The 22083-nt window shown below is 37.7% G+C and overlaps 1 protein-coding gene across 1 annotated transcript in view; it reads right to left on the bottom strand.

The window, feature by feature from the left end:
- CDYL2 (chromodomain Y like 2) overlaps positions 1–22083 on the bottom strand; it is a 60830-nt gene that overhangs the window by 14740 nt on the left and 24007 nt on the right. Inside the window, exons 2-3 of the mRNA XM_068411390.1 lie at positions 13626–14217; positions 5015–5232 (exon numbers count right to left, since the gene is read on the bottom strand). Coding sequence (XP_068267491.1) covers positions 5015–5232; positions 13626–14217 — 810 coding nt within the window. The remainder of the gene's footprint in view (positions 1–5014; positions 5233–13625; positions 14218–22083) is intronic.

Genomic DNA, 22083 nt, shown 5'->3' with positions numbered 1-22083 from the left:
TGGCTGCACCAAACTTGTGAGCAGATGTTATACTACTTGTAGGAAAGACCAATATTGCGCTATCATTGTTTTTTCAATGTTTTGGAGAGGGTGATATTAAAGGTCCGTTATTAGGAACTGATTTCTCAGATATAGTTGAAAATGGGAAGGCTTTGACAGTATTATGGATAGTATTTTGGAGCAGGAGTGGAAAGTTAGTTCCACTGCTCCACTAGTTTTAGCAAAAGAAAACAGTATCAGAAATCAGGAAATCATCATGTATCGGTGTTTTCAGTCTCCAAAAAGTATTTTTAAAAAAAAATATCTGTAAGTTTGTCATTAACTTATCATCAAAAGGTGCTCGGAGGCTCACTGGAATACACCAATGCCAGCAAAGTCAATTCTCACTCCCTGGTTCTATGCCGTGATGCCTTTGCTGGTGCAGTCCAAAATTCACCTGGTCACCTTGTCACTCAGCCTAGTGACAGCCAACCTGCTGTCCACTGTTGCTTCCAAATGCCTCGGCATCGTGGCTGTCCTCATTGACTACTTGGGTATTGCTCTACGGGTGTTTATCTGATTATAGGAAAGCTACTAACAATAAAATAAAGGGTTACAGAACTGGGTATTAAACTGCAGTGCTTTAAAGTAAATGTAATTTTAGTTCAGAACTGCTGTCTGGTTTTAAGTACAAATTTCCATTTAATGCAGTAGTAGATTCAGTTTGCAAATATAGAGATACTGTGTGTCTTTAGTTACATTTCTTTGTCAGATTCCATATTCTTTTTCTCTCTTCCATGGTCTTCAACCTTCCCTCGTTTTGGTATAACTATGACATTTGTCCAATTAAGTTTTACTTTCTCTAGGAGACCAGATCTAATATTATTATTTGCAGGGCTCCATAGCAGTATTCTCCAGTTCCGTCCTTCTTTTAATTAGCTTTTTTTATGTGCTTTTAGTTAATTTTTGGTTGTAGGGACAATATTTTTATTTGCATGCATTTGACCAAAATTTCTGAGGATTTACAGAACAATGTGAGCCAGTTCTTTCACTTATGAAAATCTATCAAATTATAAATTTAGACTAGGCCTAATGTTTCACTTACTGTTTTATTGACAGACAAATATACAACAAAATGATCACTTCCTCAAAAATTGCATATTTTTTTAATCCTGTCAAGAAAATAAGTTGGTTAGTTCTTTAATAGGACACCTTATATTGCAAAATAAACATAACGTTTAAAAACTTCATTACACTTCTAAGAGCTTCTTTTAATGCTTGTCAGTGGATGTAGGAAATTTTAAAAGGCATTTGGTGCCCTTTGCTTTCAATATTGCTTATGTTCTGGGGGAATCAGGAAGCTGGGAATTTATCACTGTAATTATACAAAGTATCTTGAACAGAAGTCTTTTGTTCATATAAATGCTAGTTTAAAACATTAACTTCTCTGAATCTCTAAGGATTCACTGTTGATATTCTTAAAGGTAAATATTCTGTACATATTACAGTAAACCAAAATTTTCAAGCCATTCAGTTGTTCTTAGAACCTCTTCCCCAATCGTACCTTTTTACATAAATACACTTTTTGTTACTTACTGACTCTTTGTGCAAACAGATTCCGAGTCCTTTCTATTTGATAAATAAAGGGCTTAGGAATCTATGAGGCTGGCTTCAGGCAGAAGTACTTGCCAAAAAAACAATTTGCCTTTATATGAGAGCAAAAATACAGATAACAGTAAACTTGTACCTGCCTCTTTTTTTTTTTTTTTTTTTATTTTTAAAAAAAGTCAGGAGAAGTTGTAAGTAAGGAAAAGTGAAGGCAAACCAGTGCTCCAAAATGCACCTGATAGAACTTCAAACCCTGTAATCCTCATGGCTAAAAATTTGAAACCTAATTCTTTAGTATGAGAAGTGTATTTGAGGCAGTTATATCAGTCTTCAATGAAAACGTTAGCTGTTTAGGGTATGCTTTGCTTTTAATTCAGGGGAGTATTAATTCCTAGCTCTATTAATAGTGTAAAGTAAAGACAGTGGATGGATCCATTTAATCTTCAGTTTGAAACAGAATTTGGATCCTTGCAATGTGCTGAGTTAAAACAGCAACATCACCATTGGAGAAAGAACTTCAGAAGCAGCAAAAGACCCATGAGAGAAAATGCCCTAATGGAATTTATAATGATGAAATATTTTACATATCTGTTTTAAAAATGAATTTTAAAAGTAGCAAGCCTAAGCCACTGAAATAAAAAGCTGTGCTGTTTCATGACACTGGCTTGGAAGTTTTATAAGGTCTTGTAAAACATATGAAAGAATTTCTATAGTGCCCTGAATATTTTGTAGAAAAAACTCAATTACAAGCGTGGCACTGAGCCAACTTCAATCAGTGCAAATGCTGCTGGAAGGAGCATTGGCACATTTCATGCTAAAATCACCTGCAGAAACCCACAGGTGTGATGTGGGTACCAAAAACATAGGCTGAAGATTCAGGTAGACTTCTATAAGCTTTTCTTTTTCTTTTCTTTTTTTGTTTGGTATAAATAAGTTCTTCGTTATTTTAATTAAATTGGCATAAATAGCTGAGGCCAATGGTTGAACAAAACTATTAAATTTCATCTGAAGATTAAGATAAAGTGCAAAGGGAAGCAGGGTTGTTTAGGGGTGAGAGTGATTTTGCATAAGCTTAATTTTATAATGATTGTAGGCAATACACACCTCTTTTTTCCCTAACATAGATGGCCGAGAATAACCAGAGCATTATTTTAACCACACCAAGTAGACCTGCTCTGAGTAAATTAATCATTTACTATTTGGCCAACATAATTTACTGAATGTCCAATAAATCCTGAAGTTAGCATTTCTTTCAACAAATTGAAACACACTTTCTTCATTTTGTAGGAATTTTGTGTTTGTACTTTCTAGTCACTGGTGATAAAAGGCGTCAAAACTGAAAATGTTGTAAACATCCCTAAAATACACTGTCAGTTTGTCTCACCTATGGCTCTGGGTGACAGACTGCAAGGACAAGGCATTCAACGTATTCCGCCTTTCACTTCCTTGGATTTTTGCTCTAAGTGCCAGCAAGGGTGTGGAATTGTCAATATTGGAGGTGCTGGATTTTGTGGTGTGAATGATCAGGGGCTGCAGCCTGGACCGAGGCCAAAGAAGTCATTTCATGTTTGCCAGCAAGCAGCCTTCAGAGGGCAAGAAATTTCAATTGCTCTCAGCCTGGATGAGTTTTAAATAGACAATCTCCATGTGGAGAACTCATTACCTTGATTAATTCTTGACCATCCAGATCCTGGTCAGTAATGTAGTTTTCTAAAATGTCTTTCCTGGTTTTCGAGTGAGCTTCAATAATGGTTCTAGAAATAGTCTATGCCGGTGATGCAAGAAGAGGACTATTATATGCTTATCATTTATTCTTCCACAGAGGTGGGTTCCCAGCATATTGAAAATTTTCAAAGAATGAAACAGATTGGTTTGGCAGACCCGAAGAACCTGAATTAATTCACTGGTTAGAGCATTTGAACACTGCTGATGTGGAACAGCACAGCCACCAACGTAAAGCTATGTCTGGTCAGCCTGAACATAGTAAGTCCTTGATTTCATAATTTTTCAGGCCCTTGAGCTCTTAGTTTAAATTACCTGAAGTGTCAATTAGTGGTAATTAATACATGGATGGAATGATGCATTTGATGCAATCTAATGCATTTTAAGGAATTAGTATTAAAAGCAGGTGTTTGGTGTTCTGTGTTAATTACCAAGATAGTCCTTTTAAATATTATATAGTTTAAAAACTAGGAGTGATAAATGTATGTACCAACAGTTTTAACTATTTAGTATCATTCTGTGTCCATGTGTAGGTGTGCATTTGGGAAGGGGAGTCAAATCATCATACCTGCCAGTGGTTTTATCTGAAGCTCATTACAAGTAATTAATTTCAAAGTTATACAGTTTCTTATTGAATAAAATAATTCCTCAAAGCTACAATCTACTTCTCCCTCAAATGGTGCTCAAACTTGTATTTCATATATTCTTATCTTGAAGTTTCTGTATAAGACAGAGCTGCACTGGCATGTCTGGAGGGCAGAAAAGGCTGAGATCTGCCACACTGCGGGGAGCCCGTGGAGGAACTCTGCCTGCAGAATGCTCAGACAAGAAAAACTGGTGCTGGGAGGCAGCTCCTGTTGTCTCCTCTCTGATCTATGGTAACCCCTTTCCATCAGGCCGTTACTGCCCACGTGGAACAGGGCTCAAGCATGTTCTCTGCTCTCCGAGACATGCATCCTGACGCAGGCATTTATTGACACCCGTTTTGTTCTGACATGGGAAAGGTATAGCAGGGCATCGCCGCCCACTATGCTGGGATCAGAGGGAATGGAAGGCAAAGCTTCTCAGCCCGTCCAGTGACCAGTATATGTACTGGAGTAGTACAAACTATAAGTCCAAGTCTGACTTTAAGTGCATATGGTTTGGAACAAGGGAATTCATTAATATAATTTATATGTTCTACGACTTTATGCAATTCAGCTGAGAATAGAGCCTCTAATTGGTTAAGATTTCATAAATAAGGACTCATAAAGTGATTTAGAGAAAAAGCAATTGGGGATCAAGGTATACTTTTAGAATTACTGTCTCAGGATATAGCCTGAAATTTCTCTGTATGCAACAACTGGAACACTATTTAAATTAATAAAATGAAAGAGACCAGATTTCTCCTAAGGATAGTAAATAGCAGTAACTTCAACATGTGAGCAACTGCTTCATACAACTCCTGCTGGCAATACTGATTCTGCCATTCCTTTTTTACTTCCAATTTTCAGTTTCAGACATGTAAATTAAAAAGTAATTTCTATTGCATTCTTTTTGATAGGAATCCCAAGCATGAAAAAAATAGATATATCTGAACTCCATATTTCTTTTATAAGATAATCAATTAGGATAAAAATACATAAAATCCAGTTCAAGTGCAGTGTTTCCAAGATAGCCCACACATTAGGATGGCTTTCTCTGGCTTTTATGGCTACATGCTTACCTCTGGGGTCAGTGCATTGTTATCTGAAGTCTGACTCGACAGCAAAATATGTGTGAAACCATCTTCTTTCCGGACTACAATGTCCCTGAACCGGCAGTTGCTTTCATTTTGACGTACGCTGTATCTTAGTCTCTTATCGAAGACATAATCTTTCTCCCCGTCTAGTTTCCTTTTCACAGTGCTGTGTAGATTCAAGCTTCCATTGGCCAGAGAAGAACCTTTCAGATGGAAAGAATCAAAGCATAATTATGTCTATACCTTCAAAGAAATGGAACGATACATTCTATTAGCTTAAACATAGCTCAGTATTTACAACAGCCTCTATGTGATAAATCTGATAAATCACAAATATGCCTGGCTAGTCAAATGTGGCCTCAAGCCAGTTTTATTATTTTGTATTCCAACATGCAGTATCTTTTGCTCTCTGATCAGACAACCTCTAGATCCAAGAATTATAGAGCATGTAGGACTGGTATTCTTAACAGGATTCAGTTCTGCTTTGAACATGAAAGCAATTGTATCATAGTCTTTCACACGAATTTGGGGTGATCCCTGAATTCATAGGAAAATTCTAATTCAGCTTTGGAAGAACCTGACATGACACATTTAGTCCAAACCCCATCTTTCAAAGTTACTTTTATGGTGACCAAAAAGGCATTATCAGTTTTAAATGACAATCTGAACAGACTCTTGTTGCACATCTCTACGTGACAGTAAGTTAAGGGAGTTCTTACTAAGCTGACACAACCAGCATTCTTTTCCATGTATCCTTGTGGGTAGCATTAGAAGTAGCAATTAGCCATCCTCTTTGCTCTCATCCCAAGCTTCTGCTCATTACATTTTACAATAAAAATAATTACTAATAATTACTAACTTTTGACTAACAGATATGATATTACTATTGGACTTTGTACACAGAAAATATTAATGCTGATGCCATTTTGGAGGCTATCCAGCAGTAAGGAAAAAAGGTAATTATGACAAGAAAGATATAGTTCCTCCTTAAACACAAATAAGAGTAATAGTACATCAATTTTAAAAGGAAGTTTACTCTGACTTACACTGTGTATGAACTGTAAACTATTACTTTCCTTATGTTTACAGTTCCTGTGTAACAGGCAATATATTATGATTGGTAGCAATGCTGAGTCGGAATGTTGGAAATATCTTTACAAGATTCTTATGCAAGACTCCTTTTCTAATTACAGATGTTTCAGACTATTGCCATTAAAAGTAAAGCAGGGACAGGTTGTTGAGGAAGAGGGATTCAAGTCACTCTGTTCATTGAAATAGTTTCCAAATCTGTTTTTTGTTTAAATAGACACGAGCCCACAATACGCCATATTTAAGAAAGGCCAAGAAAGAGTTGAATGAAAGCACCTTTGTTCTGTTCTTTACTCCTGCCAAAGCTGACGTGTTTCAGCTTCTGGTATTAAATTAAATTAAGACATATTATCTAAAGCATCGCCTATATTGTATTGAATAGAGGATTTAACTGGAGCAATGCAAACTTTGACAAATTACCTTAGATTGTCAATTTGAAAAAAAACCAACATTTGAAGCCAGCAGAATTTAGAATTTGTTTTCTTGACAAGAGTTATCTACAAGTGTAGAAATCACCATGTGCTTGAATTTTAAAAATTATGAATAATTCCTTGTGGCATGTTTCTTCTTTTTCATAAGGTTTTGCTACTGCATATATTTTGATAAGTATTCTTACAAACAAAAATCAACTTGTGAAATTACTAATGGAAAACGAATAGCACTGGGAATAATATACTGAAAGAAATTAATTGACTGAGGCAGACTTTTAAATATTGCATTTTTATCTATTCAATCCTTACTATGTTGCTTGACCCTGCAATAAGCTACTAAGATGTGAAGAGATAAATCTCCCCAAAAAGTGCAAAGAATTTATAGTATCAGAGGCAGAAATGACCATTGAATGGAAGCTGTGTCAGACTAACCAGACTGATTATCTACCTAGTGTTGAAGATTATGCCACATGTGTTTTAAATACAGATAGTAAGAGAATGGTAGAAGGTTGATTCACACAGATAATCCAGCTCAACAAAAAACCTCATAGTAATAATTTTATTTTAATTTTTTGTTTTATTCTTCTTTGTTGTATTCAGTTTGTAAATTAAATATATGATGTAAGAAACTATAGATCTTCTAAAAATATTTTAACTGTCTGCACACCAGCTGACAGAAATTTAACCAGAGGAAAGAAAGATCTAAATTAAATATGAGAGAAATGTAAATGGAAAAGTGTCATTTCCAAGAATGGATGATTAACAGAACAACATATAGTGAGTAAATTGTTGTTTCAGTGTATACTGTGCATCCCTGTAATCTTCCTTAATCTGATAAACTGGAGAAAATGATCAGCAAAATCAAAAGACAACACTGACGTGAAACCAGGCCAATTTAGCGTGTCCATTGCATGGATGTGATGCAGCTACTGCAGGTTTGCTCTGGAGCCACTAAAGCATCCAGATTGTCTCTGCATGACGGTTAATAGGTAGCACCTGCGTAATGCACACAAGGGTAACAGTACCCTAGTATGTCACAATGAAAAATGACTGCGACATAGGAAAAAAGAGGCATTCTCAAAGCAATTTATACTGCACGTGAAACAAATCAAGCAGGTCACAAATTAACTAAGGCAACTTTAGGTACCTCTAAATGTGGTTTACTGGCTTAGTAAGTATTTGATGCTCAGTCTAAGTACAAAAATAAAACTGAACAGGAGAAAATATTCCTTCCTTTAGTGGGAGTTTAATTATTGCTTTGTTTTTAATCAGCAGTAGCACTTGTGGAATACCTAAAAACACATTGATGTTTAGAAGTTTCAGTATTTTTCAAGGGAACTTCAGATATTCCCAGACCACTGGTGCATCTAGTAATTCTTCTCCAAGAATGGCAGTAAAGGATGCTATTTAAGGAGAAAACACAAGCTTGGCCACTTTCTGCAGTCCTTTCCCCTAGCATCATCCCTAACTGTTGTATAGGAATATGAGAGGATTCATCCTTCCTGGTTCCTTCAGTATTTGCTCGTGGACCTTTTCATGGATTTCTCTAATCCCCTTTTGAGCCTGTTGATGCTGTCTGTCTCCACAGCCCCCTGTGGTATGAGTTTGAGAAGTTGTGCAGCCACTACATAGAGAAGAATCTCCTTTCATCTGTGCTTTTATCTAATGTTCTACCAGTTTCAGTGAGTGGTCCCCAGTTCTGCTTTTGAGGGATTTAGTGCACAACCGTTCTGCATTTACTTTATCTGAGGCCTTGGTGATTTTGTAAACTTTGATCATATTCCCCCTCAGCCTCCTCCTTTCCTAACTGAAACCTCTTTTGTTCTCGTAATCCTCTTCATCATGTTAGTTGTCTGTCCCTGTATCTTCTCTAGTACTCCACTACTGTCAAAGGGAACAACATGTAACGATGTTACTGCTGCTTCTGTTGGCACTAGAAAGTGCCTGAAGACTCCAGATGGAGTCTGAGACTGGGGCTCCGTTATACTAGGCATTGCAGAAAACACATTAGAAATTTCTAGTCTAAAAAGATGAGGCAGACAAAGAGTAGGAGAGGAAAGAGAAAAGATCACAATGAGCCTCAGATCACTCAATGCTTTAGAGGACTTGGATCTCCCCATCTCCTTCCACTGCTTCTATCCTCTAGAAATGGACACCTCAAGCTACTGTTATTTTCAGATACATCTTTTCTTAGTGTCTTATCACAGTCAGTTCAATGGAGCAGTCTCTGTGCCACCACCCTACGTAGCGATCCCTGTGCTGGTACTAGTGTAGCGATGCTGTGAACTGACCTGATGAACTGTTCTGGCTGGAAACTCACCCTGCAAAACCATGGTTAATTTTCAAACAGACCAGGTTCACCTTGTAGCCTCAAGAGTACTAAAACTGGTGCAGAAGAAGGGATGGGAATAACGATCAGGATATCATGGGAAGGAGGGCTGGACTGTTCCTTTTGTTAGCAGCATGCATTTGTGCTGGATGAAAAGGGTCATGGAGCTAGGGCTTTAATTGTTCTAGGTGAAATAAACCGTGCTCCCTTACTCTCCCTGGTAAAACAGCTTGGCATTCCTCAGTCTTCCCAACAGCCTTTCTCTGTCTCCTTTCTGTCCTTCTGGTGGGTAATGGTTAATACTGTACATACTTAAAAGCAGTGTTCTGTTGATAATTTACTAATAATTTCAGACTTCTCCAGCTAAGGGAGCATCTATACGATATCTAAAAGCAATGAGTCTTTATCCAAACTGAGAAAGCAAGCATATTTGGCTGTCTTTTACTGCCAATATTGCTCCAGAATAAATAAAACAGAACAAGCTAAAAAACCAAGAGGAACCAGTGACTAAGTTCATAGAGAGTATTTAAATTAAGGGCACCATGAGACTACAAAGATTTTCGTAATGGAGAAAAACAGTGGTTAGTGATACATGACAAGCAAAAATTCTTCAGCAGATGGTACAGAAATAGAGTGAAGTAGAAAAGGGAAAGAGAAAATTATAAGGGGATTTTTTTGTTGCTGTCAAGAAATTTGACAAAACAATCACTCTCCATTACAATATCTGGAGAGAAACAGAAATGTGATAACAGAAGACAACAAATATCATCAGAAAGAACAGTATTGTTAGCTCCTGGGAGCATCAGTGGATGTTCTCCTGCCGAGTTTTTCAACATTTTCCAATTTGCAGACCCTTAAATAACTGTCAATAAAGATGACTCCACTCTCCTTATGACGAGATGTGTAGAAGGTAGAAGAGAGGTTTTGGTAAGAAAGGTCTGTCCCAACTTCAGCAAGGTTCCAGGACTCCATGAGGGTGCAGACATGATTTTGGGCATACACCTGTAGGTATACAGTTACCTGTCTGGGGTAAATAGCTTACTGGTGAGAGTTTTATCTATAGGTTGAGCAGCAAACACTTGTACCCAAGTAGATGTATACACAAAACCAAACACACTGGTGGAAGTCCATTCAAGGAGTCATCAAAAACTAGTTTTCAAATAGCTATTTTTTGTTTCATCATAACTAGCATACCACAGACAAACAAAATAGTTATTTTTGATTAGTTATAGTATATAAATTATTAATTATATTGCTTGGTTCAATACACTGGTAGTTAAACATCATCATAATATGAAAGAATACTGGTTCAAGTTGATGGGTTTTGGAGGCCTTCAACCATAGGCCAACACTGGTAGCAGAGCTGGGCCTACAGCTGCGCTTTCAAATTGTTCAGAATTTTTGAGTTTTCCAAATCTCAGCTTCATCTCAAGACCAATTTAAAATTTCTATACGCATTTTCTGTGCACTCTTAAGTTAGCTGTAAAATGAGTCTGACATTCATTTGGGCTCCATATAGGCAACCTCAAAGCTGACACAAATGTCTGCTTCATTGGATTCTGCAGGGTGCTGCCCGGGAGCCGCAGCTTCTGGGAGCCAAACCCAGGTCCTCCAGGCTCCCTCTTTGTTCTACATATAGTGCCTGGGAGCCCTGCGAGCGTTGATGGGGCATGCCGGGCTTTCAACTTGTAGACTCCGTGGCAGACTGCCTGAAACCTCTGGCATAGCTGGTTGCCTCAAAGCTAAACGTGGGAGTCCTGCCAAGCAGACTGCCACATTGCTCTGGGTCTCAAGGGACACAGCCTTGGGACCTTGGCTCAGATTTGGAGAAAGTTTTGAAACCCAAGATGCTTGGAACAAAACTTCTGCTATTCAACAAATTGGCATTTTTCTCTGAAACTTTCTTAATTTGTAATTTGTAAAATTTCAGACCAGTTTTAGTGGACACCTATCCTGTTTCAAATGAGTTTGTGATACTAGCAGGACACATGGCAGAATCACACTGGCATCTTCTGTGCCACTTCCTTGGGAGTGTGAATACTGAGGGAGTTTAGTAAATTGTTGGACTCATTGAAGAGTAGTGAAAGTTTCTTCAATTTGACATTGCAAATGATGCAAAATCCTGTATTGGAAAATGTGACTTCTCTCAAGCTTTTAGGGCAATATTAGGAAAAAAGCTAGTATTTTTATTTTGACCCTTCTTCACCAGTTTCTGTCTGCTCTTACTTTGGTAGTCTCATCTCTCCTCTTTGTAGTTTTCTCCACTATGCATGTGCTGGGTATCACAAAGCAAGACTGGAGGGATTTCTGACCTTGGGAGTGCTGCTGAGTATGGGTTTTTCAGATGAGAACCAGGTAGAGATTTAAAGCTCTCTTGCTTTTGCCTACAGGGAGGTCAGAATGCGAGGGAGAAAGGAGAGCAAAGTACAGAACAGAACTGTTGGATTTGGAGAATGCAAAAACCATCATAAAGAAATGTTTTAAAGGAGCTGCATACATCAGCTGTGAGGCCAGGAACCCTCTGTACATGGCAGAACACCCAGCTGCTTAGGCAAAGCAGCTTTCTACTGAAATAAAGCTCTCCTCTTACAGGGATTATTCAAACAGAGGGTGGTGGATGCCATTTATTAGCTCCTGTGGGGACAGATGGAAGGCTCATTTGACCTTACAGTTCTTTGTAGCCCTTTAATTCTTCATAAAAAAAAAAGACTCTAAAATATGGGAATTAATGCATTTTAAAGATTCATTTTGCATCAGAACTTCCCCAGTGAATAACATAAAATAAATGATTAAAAAATCTTAATTAGAAACAGTAAGAAAGCAAAGAAAAATAACTTTATACGCATCTGTAATTAGATACGCAAGTCTTCTTAAAGAAGCAGGTAACTTTTTAAGCAGTCTCATATGAGCTCAAACTTATCAAAATACAAAAGCCTGCACTCTCAATTTTAAGTGTCACTGACATCATCAGGGCTACTTATGCATTTAAAGCTGACCACACATTTTGCTGGTTTGGGAGTCTTTAACAAGATATTTGATGCCTGGATTGAAAGATCCCAGCAGTTACAGGATGTAACCAGTAAGACTAGGCAAGGACAGTTCTACATCCCAAATCAAGTAGCATTTGCTAGGTTGCCAGTAGGGTAGAAAGTGGGGTGATATAATTTATGTTGAGTTTTGAAAAGTTTTTGGCAGGGCAATTCACAAGAAGCTGTTAAGGAAATGAGTACTATCATGGGCTGTGGAAAGTCGCTAATAAAAATAAATAATTGGAACAAATGGTTACTTTTCATCATGTCAAATGATTAGTAGTTGGCTGCCCCAAGGACCTGTAGAAGGATTAGTTTATTTAATGTACGTATTAATGAACTGGGAAGAGAAGTATGAGAGGAAAATTTGAAAGGAATACAAAATAAGTAGAGTAAAAAGTAGGAAAGATTTTGAAGAACTTCACTGAGGCATAAGAAAAAGGTGAACTGGCAACAGTAAAGCAGATTAAATGCATAATGAAAGGAATCATACATATAGCTGTGTTCTAAATTAACTGCAACCAGCAAGGAAAAAAAACCTAAGAGCAACTGTGTATCACTCAATGAAAACCTTTATGCAGTATGTAACGGAAGAAAAAATAATTCTCAAAAGGTTGTATCGCCACTGTATCAGTAAGCAGTAGGAAATCATTTGGAACAGCTCCTGCTGTTTTTAAAAGGTATTTAAAAAAAAAGCCCACACCAAAGGCACAAGAGAATACTGAAAACTACCAGGAATCTGGAAAGACCTCCATGTGGTAGGAAGGCCTAAAAGGCTGGGGCTGCCTACAGATTGACAGGACCTCTTCCTCTTTATTCTCTCATATAAGGACAAGCGCTTATTCAGTGAAAGTAAAGGTCAAAAAAACCCAAACAAAACCCCAAACCCAAAAACTTGATCAAATGAAATGTGCATCTCACTGTTAATTCCTGGAAATTACTGTCAAAAAGCACCACTGAGGCTTCAAGTTTGGTAGGAGTAAAAAAAAAAAAGGATTGGACACATACAGATAACGAGAAGCTACTTAGTTGCATTAAACTGCATAGTATTTATAGAGAACATAAACCTTTATTCTTCGAGAACTAAGCCAGCCAGTAACTATGAGGATTAGAAAGAAATTTCTCCTGTTTCTTCTTGTTCACTTCAAGGCTGTTTGTACCTTCCCATAAAGTATGTCTCACGACTTCTCATGTATCTGTCACTCTCAAGAGACACGGACCTGGCAGTTCTGAGTACTCCTGACTATGACGAGCATTAATACTGAGGAACTTGAATGTTATTCAGTGATGCTTACCAGGATACCTTAGCAAGAGTGGTATTAATTCTGTTTCTGAAAGAATCCTGATCTTTCTCGACCATTGGCTCTGAGCACACATACCTGATTTATTACTTGGTGATACAAAAACAAAGTTGCAGTACTATACATACCTCCCTTGTCAATCCTACTCCACGCCTTGTCATCATTTCCCACAAGGACTTTACACTGCAAAGGCATGTAACAAAGCCCACACTGCTTCATGTCACTCCGTGGGAAACAGAGGAGAGAAGCCAACTGATAATGAAATGGTATAATATATGGGGAAAGAGCATAGGACTTATGTGCTTCTCACCATATCACTTGTGTAGCATGACAATGATTTTTCCACGAGTGGACTCTCTATTTGCAGTTGCTGCAATTAACACCCCCCCAAAGACTGTAGTTGTTTAAATCACATACCAATTCCATTCACAACAGGTGAATCATTACTAACTTCCAACACACTGGACAAATTTTGTTCTCCTTCATGATCATTTAAATCCACGTTTTGCTGTTGTGAGACATTCCCAAAATGTCTAGAATCTTTTTCATGACTGCCATCTCCATTCTGCAGACCATTATGTGGCTTTTTCAGTGGCATGATCTGTAAACCGCTGGGAGTAGTTCGGTAAGTCACAGTTTTAGCAGCCCTGTCATTAGCAGACGCTGGCTTTGCTGCATATCCTCTTTTCTGTTTTTGAAGAGATGAATTAATTCTCTTCCTTTTGTGTGTTGACCCTTTAGACTTCCCAGATTCAGGTCTATGTGATATTTTCTCAATAGATGACCCTCGGCTTTCCCGTAAAAATTTTGTAGCGCTGGCCTGTTTCCCATGTCTTGATCGCTTTTCTCTAGTAACATGTAGTCCATTGAACTCATCAATAAATTCCTCACAATGTAGCAGATGATGTTCAGGTTCCCAGGTGTCTTCATTGCTTCCGTAGCCTTTCCACCTGATGAGATATTCCCATTTGCCCTTCTTGTTCTTCCTTTTGTCTACAATCCTCTCCACCTAAAAGAAAAAAACAAAAAAGTATCATATTAGAAAGAAAAATAGTTTGGTCATGACGACGATGTTCTTCATTTACATCTAGGAAGGCCTCCTTGATGTTGTAAAAGCACCTTAGTATTCATGAGATTCTGCTAAAACGTAGTGCCTAAACCAAGAATGACTCTGACGCGGAAAGCCACCCAGGCTAGCCAACATGTAGCAGCCTATTTTGCAGATTTAAATTTACCTTATTTTCATAGGATGCAGTCCCACACTGTATTCCCATTGGATCCTATACAGACCATGCTGACTGCTGATGAGAGCCTACTTGTTGTGTGTATAAACCGCGTGACACAACATTTAGGAATCAGTGTTACTTATTTCTGTTCGACAAAGAATTCCCATGAACAGACCTGGCAATACAGGAGAGGACTGCAGTAGCCCAAGCGGTATTTTGACAGCAAGGCTGTTTCCCCTTCTGAAAACATTAAGAAGAGACACAAACACCCGATCAAATCTGAGTTGGGAACGTGCAATAGCCACAATGTGAAGGAACAAGAGAAAGCCGGAAGATCAGTAATGACAGCATGATTTCTTTGAAACTCTGGTTGTAAAATGAGACAATTGCTGTTGCATTCCTCAGCTACCTCTTGTTTGAAAGAGCTAAATAAAGCATCTTTCGCTATATGGTCAGTTACTGATCATTCTCCTGAATCCACACGTGCATTATGTCTCTATAAACATCCCCATGCTTCTTCATGTCTTGGAACTATCTTGAACAGAGAACTGATTATAACAAATGACAATATTTTACACCAAAGATCTTAGTTGCAGTAGTGTACATCCACTTTGCTACTCCCAACTTATAAAAATTTGTATTTTTTATGAATGCAATATTTGAGTAAATACACAAAATTTGTGAGTACACTGATTTAAAAAAAAAGGCAAATGAAAGGCATAAAGGTAGGATTCTTATGCAGAAGCAATGAATTTCATAAACCTGTGCGAGAGAATGTTAGTTTAAGGAACATTTCTGCACAAAGGGATAAGGGACTATATTGGCACTGCAAGCTGAATGTGAATTAACAGTATCATGCTGTTGTGGAAAACAGCCTGTACAACTGAAGAAATCTTTGTACTATCTCAGCACTGGCAAGATCTCAACTAGAGGGAGAGTGCATAAGAAAACCCAAGCACAATCAGTGGACAGAAAGTCACGTGTTTAAATTGCATCAAGTGAAATTTAGATCAAGTCATTAAGAAAAATGTTGCAATGGTAATAAGAATTAAGCATTAGAATAGGTACTGTGGGAAGGTATGGAGGGTTTTTAGAACAAACAGGTTTTGTTAGACAAACATCTGCCATGAAAAGTCACTGCTGGAAAATCGGATTATGATGAGAAAAGCTTTTGAAGTCTCTCCCAAGTTTTATTTTCCGATTCTTTAATTTCTTAATTTTTTCAAAATGTGGCTTATGAGGGACGAAGATGCCACTAATGAAAAAAAATCATTATTGTGAACCAAAAGAACTATTTTTAATTTAGAAAAATAAGTGGCTAGCTAATGTAATAGTTTTCATTGCCCTTCAGAAAAAACCCATCTCATGTGAAGAGCAACAGTCGGATCTGTATGGAGAATTTAACCTTGAAGAAGGGCAATCACAGCAGTGTAAGTAATTGTTCTTTTTAGGTCCCCTGTTAGAGCAAACCGATGGATTAATTCTGTCTGTTCACTGGCTGGAACTGTACATTCATAGAAATCTTGTTGGGTTCCCCAAAGGAGTCTAAATGTAATTAGCAACTAAACATTATACTTCTATCTCAATTCATTTACATGGGAACTGTGCTAAGATATCTGTGTCTGAGTCATAGTGGACAGCTTTCCTCCATCTCCAGGGCACTCAACTGCAGCATCCCAAACAGCTCGTTCCTGTGCTCTGTCTTATCAAATATCTGCATAGAACCACCGCGGCAGCAAAGCAAGGCATCATCTTTACTCTGAATTTAGCACAGTCCCCTTCAGGATTGCTCAGTGTGGCAAAACAATTAACTGAAGCTCAGTCGAAGCAAGTTTGAGATCATTAGTCTGAAAGGAGGGAAAAGTCCTCACAAAAAAAAATGAACTTGCATTTTTTTTGGTCCTCATTTGGGATGTGTGGCTTGGCTTTCAATTGTCAAACTAATAAACTTATGATCTTGCTGACTTTATAGAGACCAGCTCTCCAAATTAGTCCTGGCTTTAAAATACTTCTCATCCTCTTCTCTGGGACTAACCAGAAAGACTATACATCGAACCGTGGAACTCTGTAGTGGCCTGTGGGTTGTCTGTGGATTTGTTACTTTAATTATTGCAGCTCACTATACCAGGGAGCAAAACATATATATATATATGTCCTGGGGAAAAAATTAAATTGCCGCTAAACTCAGTAGACCACAGCTATCATTACTGTAGAGAATTTGGTTTAGTGCTCTTCTGTCTGTACTAGCTAAACAATACATGTATTCCCCTCCTTTTTTAATTCAGGAGTTTGGACTTGGAACACAGACTGTGTCAGGTTGATGCTGCCTCGGAGTAACTTGTCTTTCTTTACCAGTTGCATTCCCCCACTTGCTCACCAAAGGAAGAACCTCAGAACGGATGGACAAATACCTTGCCATTTTCAGAATCACATACAAAAAACATTTCTTTGACTTCACCTTTTTTCACTCATGCATATATCTTTAAACTTAACTATACTGATTTCTCATTTTCACATTGTTGCTCTACTACAAGGAGGAAAAGTGAAAGGAAAAACTTCTTGGAGAGCATTTGTTAATATGGAAAACACTCAAGTATTTTGGTGATGAGGCATTATGCATTTCAGTTAAGAAGACAGGAGAAAACATGAGTGGTCTCTGTTCCTGGGAAACAAAATACTGGCAATGGAGAATGTGATTAACCAGTTCAACACATCATGAAGGGAGAATAAAAGTATTTATGAAATTGGGTCAAATTTAATAAATGATTTCAGAAAAAACATTCAGAAAGGAAATATATTTGGGAAAGACTAAGCATTTCATTACAGCATTTTCAGAACAAAACTACCAACGTTTCACTTCCAATTTAACTAACAAAACTAAAATAAGGAGCGACTAAATAAACTGAAGGCAAAATGTTTTGTTTCTGGTCAACCCCCTTCTCAGTTTATTGTTTTGCTGGGGAGAAAATGAAAAAGATGTGGGTTGAGTTTTTTGGTTCAGCCACCATACCCACTGGCTTGACTAATGATGCATAAAAAGTCCGAGTAGATATTTGCCTCATCCTCGTTACTGCCTCATTGTTCATTACTGTATGCATTTGAGGGTAGCATCAAACATACCTGACTTCTCAATATGGTCCCTTTTCTTTCTCGGGGCTTTAAGGTCTTCCTTGATATTTAGCCCCTTCAGAGTGCCACTGCGTTTCTTCACTGCATACAGTGAAGTGCTTCAGTGTAGGCATAAATATCAGGTTTTTACCCACACCTGGTACTGTCTGTCCCATTTTTCTTCTACTCACAGTCCACACTAATAACAAGCATCACTATGTTGTTTTTTTAATGATGTATATTTGTTTTAAGAGGTAGTATTACAGTAATAATCTTTCTGCATTTACTTAAGGTTACACAAATTCATATGAGTTTTCTTAATGAGAAATAATTCTGTGACAGCTAGTGATTAATAGAAATAATACTTTCATTCCTTCCCTAGAATAAGCAATGCACAGTTCTGAGAATACGCAGAAAATATCTATGGCTTCAATGTCTGATTTTCCATTTCCCCCCTCAGTTCTGTCTTTAATGAGAACTGAATAACATCTTCCCAAAAGTGACCTTGGTAGTTACAGTTTGCCAAATCCCTGAATTCTCTGTATTTGGTTTGGAAAATTAAATCTAATAATAGATCTAAATCTACAAATTCAGATCTAATAGATCAAAATCTAAAACTAAGTTACATCTAATAAAAGTGAAATGACAAAGTTTGCAGGGGTATCACAGATAAGAGAGTGCTAGAATTGACATATACTATTACTTGCCTGGATTCTCTCTCTCCCTGCCCCTCCTGGCTAATTCTGGATGAACTGAGGTGCTGATACGTTACCATATAAATACATTTAAAGAGAACAAATAGCATGAGACCATGGCATCTGTGCAAATGCATTTGCAACACACTTTTTAGCTTCCAACTAGACTTAAACCTAGCGCTATACATAACTGCACAAACTATGATGAAAGTCCTAAACAAAATACTTCAAAAAAATTATGTATTCTAAACTTAATGTGAAATAAAAAATACTAATCAATTATAGTACAAATATGTGGAGCTTCATAAACTTAGTGCTGTGTTCTGCTGATCAAGTGCTTGTATATGCAGAGTACAACACACACACGCCTTCTTCACAGAAGATTCAGGGTCAAAATCAGTCATTTAACAGCACAGTGTTATTGTCCACTTAAAAAAAAAATCTAGGCTAAGTTAAAAAAGGGTAATTCCTATTGTATTATTTCTATAGCTATAACTGTAAAATCAGAGCACAGTGTACTCATCTCACAGTTCACACGAGCTCTACAGAGCATAAAGATTCTTATGCTCCCAGAAAACAGCTTCTAGGAGATCAATAAACTTCCAGAAAGGTTTGGAAGATTGTGTATCTACTTAGTGATTTCCAAAATAAGTACATGCCATCTCCTCTTTGACCATGCAAATCTATGTAAACAATTTAAACTGTAATCTGTGATGCTCAGATGGTCTCTGTTGGTGTACAGCACAGAGCCACAGACTGATTTCATGACATACACTAGAAAAACTGCTTTTCATTACTATAAATTACAGGACTTGTACTGTTTTATGTATTTTTTTTTCATTGGAGGTCTTTGTCCCATGTTGTGCCTCAGGGTGTTGGAAGGGTATTAGAAGGAAGTGCCAAGGAAAGAAAGGCAGTAAGACTCCTGAGGGAGATAAAGGCCATCTGATTCAACATGTTTGTCTTTCAAAAATTCATTATTGCCCAACTTCCTCCTTTTTGTTACCTTTGCTTTAAGAAATAACGTATTTCATTAGTTGTAAATCTCTTGCTTGCTTGCATTTGTAACTTATTTGTGTTTCTCTTGTATTTGTATATAATTTCTCAAAATCTGGCAGTCGGAGCATTTGTTCCAGATGTACGAAAAATACGGCACTATATCTTCTGAAGCACTCAGTATTCACGTTAGAAAAATAATAGTGGAATGGATGCTGGGTCTCTGTGCCAGATATGACATCCCCCCACTAGTAAATTTGTGTAGTTACCTGTAAGGTCAAAATGAAAGCGAAAGGGCTAGATAGTCATAAAAAGGAAAGGGAAGACAGTCGCGTCTGAATTATTCACAGCCAAAACATCAAATGACATCTTCCCAGGAAGTTCAGTGAACTCCCTGTTGATGTCAAGAAGACACCGCTTTTTATTCTCTTCCCTTTTTCTCTTTTAAGCATATGGATTTTTAATTTTCTACAATCTTCTCAGAATCAGAAGAGGTGTTAAACTTGCCATGGAAATCCTGAAAGTTCTTCATTTTCACTGGAAAAAGCCTGTCAGTCAGCCTCATATTAAACATGTTGCAAACCACTGCGTTAGGCATATGCGTCCTCCAACACATACACATGAAGACTTAGGACAGAACAAATAAATGTTGTAAAAACTCCTGCTGCTCCCTGTACGTAGGCTTGCATCTTTGATCTTTCTCTCCTGGTAGTAGCACTGAAGAGGCTTCCTGCTATGTGATTCCATGTTCCAGGTTTATACAGAAAAACAGAAACATACTGCAAGTTAGTTGTATTTTACAGTAGTGATGTGGCAATTAGAAATTATTGCTAAAAGTGTTCTTTTTCACATTCCTAAGACATTTCTGGACCCAGCATTTTGCCTGCATAAGTACTCTGATAGTTACCTTCCCTGGCATCCAGGTATTTTAAAGAAACTGAAACAAGCCTTGCTCCATGCTTACGCAAGCAACATGATTTCCTCTTTGTGGAAGGGGTCTTCTGGCAGAAGGAGCTTCCCTTTATTACCAGTTTTTCAGCAAAGGAAGCCCTGGCTGATAGCCTGCAGAAAAACAGTCCGCCACAGCTTCCACGTAGACTCATATCTCTAGTGACCTTACACCATTTTTCTTGGAAGTCCAACCTTTCTCTGAAATTCAGTCTCACTGAAACTGCAGATCTGGTCTGGTCTCTCAGTTGTTCATTTCTGGCTTTTTTGAAAACTGCCCTGGTGCCACATCTCCAGCTCCACACAAGGGCTGTGTTTCCCCCCTTGATGCCATCTTAACAGAACCCATTTTCATGCACTTGTCTTCTCTCGTCCTGTGTCCTGCAGCTTTCTCCTGGTCAGAACTTACAGCGCTCAAATCTCCCAGTCTGTTACAGCCATTTTCCTCTCCCACTATGACTTTAAGGATATAATCTAAATCCCTTTCTTTTACTAGGATATTTAAGTGTATGTGTGCAAACAATACCCATGGTGGAAGTGCCACAATGACTGTGGTTTTTGGAGCAAACAGGAATAATAATATACACAAGAATCTTGCACTGGAAGAAGGTCATTTTTGTATAGACTGATACAGTCCCTTGGGAAAGGACTGGGAAAGGAAAATTGACAGATGATATAGGAATCAGGATGGGACTTCTTGGTCAACATGTGTAGTCCTTGTCATTGTAGGCAATTACATCATATAAACCCTTTCATATTGGATATGTTCATCATACAGAACATATTTCTGCCCTGGGCTTATTGTTGATAAGTTGCACAGCAAACAGCTGGACATTCTTAAATGTAATAATTTTGTAAAAAAAATTTTAAGTTTTCATTTGGAAAGCAAGACAGTTTTCAAAGGTGCAAGAAAAGTGCACTAAAAAAATAAAGGTATTCTTTAGCAGTAGGTTAAGGCAATCTTTACAATGTTCTTTATATGGAGGAAGAGCATATTCAGTGGGATTCTCCAGTTTTATACCATGTGAGAGTATGTGTATGGGAAATGTGTGTTTATCAGCAAAAAAAAGAGTTTAGCACAATCTAGTAAGGACCTGATATCGCCTATGCTTCCTTTATAGTACTACGAGTCAGCAGTTATTCCCAACTTACTTAGATGCAAGTAAAATCAAAGTAGGGACCCCCAGGATTTAAACCACGAGGTTTTTATTTTTATTTTAAAACCAGTTTATAGGAAGAGGAGCAAGACTTGAAAAGACTTCTAAGCAAACCAGTGTTTATGTGAACGTATCACAGTTCTTTCACTAAAACCGCCTGGAATTTGTTGAAATTACTCATGTTTCCAAACAGATGTGGAAATGTGTAAGCAGTAGTTAAAAAATAAAAATATGACTATCACTAAAGGTGCTTTTCACCAGCATTACAGCAAGTCCAGAAATGCAGAAAGCAGTTATTAATTGACATAAAAGCTGCACCTGAAATCATTAGAAAAAAATTAATGCTATCTGTTTTCTTTCATGTTCATTTGCAGTTTGTTCTCCTTTACCTTGTTCAGTTCTAGCTTATTTTAGTGTTCTGTTGCAGCGTTCACTCAGTCTTTATCTCCACCATATGGACTTCATTCAGATTCAACTGAAGGCCAGGACTTCAGTTCAACACTTTTACACCCATCCCAAAGCTTAACCAGAAGTGAAGATTCCACATAAAAAAATACAAAGGTTCAGCTACAATACAGTATAAATAAATATTTGAACTACTCTGCTGTACTACCACTCAGTGACTCATTGCTTTACAAATGCTACTGGGACGACTGTCATAGAATAAACCACATGTTCTTGTGCGGTAGGTAGAAAAATATTTTCTTAGCCCTTTTACAGCAAAGTGGTAAACTTGAACGCAAAG

The sequence above is a fragment of the Nyctibius grandis genome, chromosome 12 (genome assembly GCF_013368605.1).
Source record: "Nyctibius grandis isolate bNycGra1 chromosome 12, bNycGra1.pri, whole genome shotgun sequence".
NCBI lineage: Eukaryota > Metazoa > Chordata > Aves > Nyctibiiformes > Nyctibiidae > Nyctibius > Nyctibius grandis.
The sequence above is the reverse complement of the archived record's forward strand: the minus strand, read 5'-3'. Positions and strand labels throughout refer to the sequence as shown.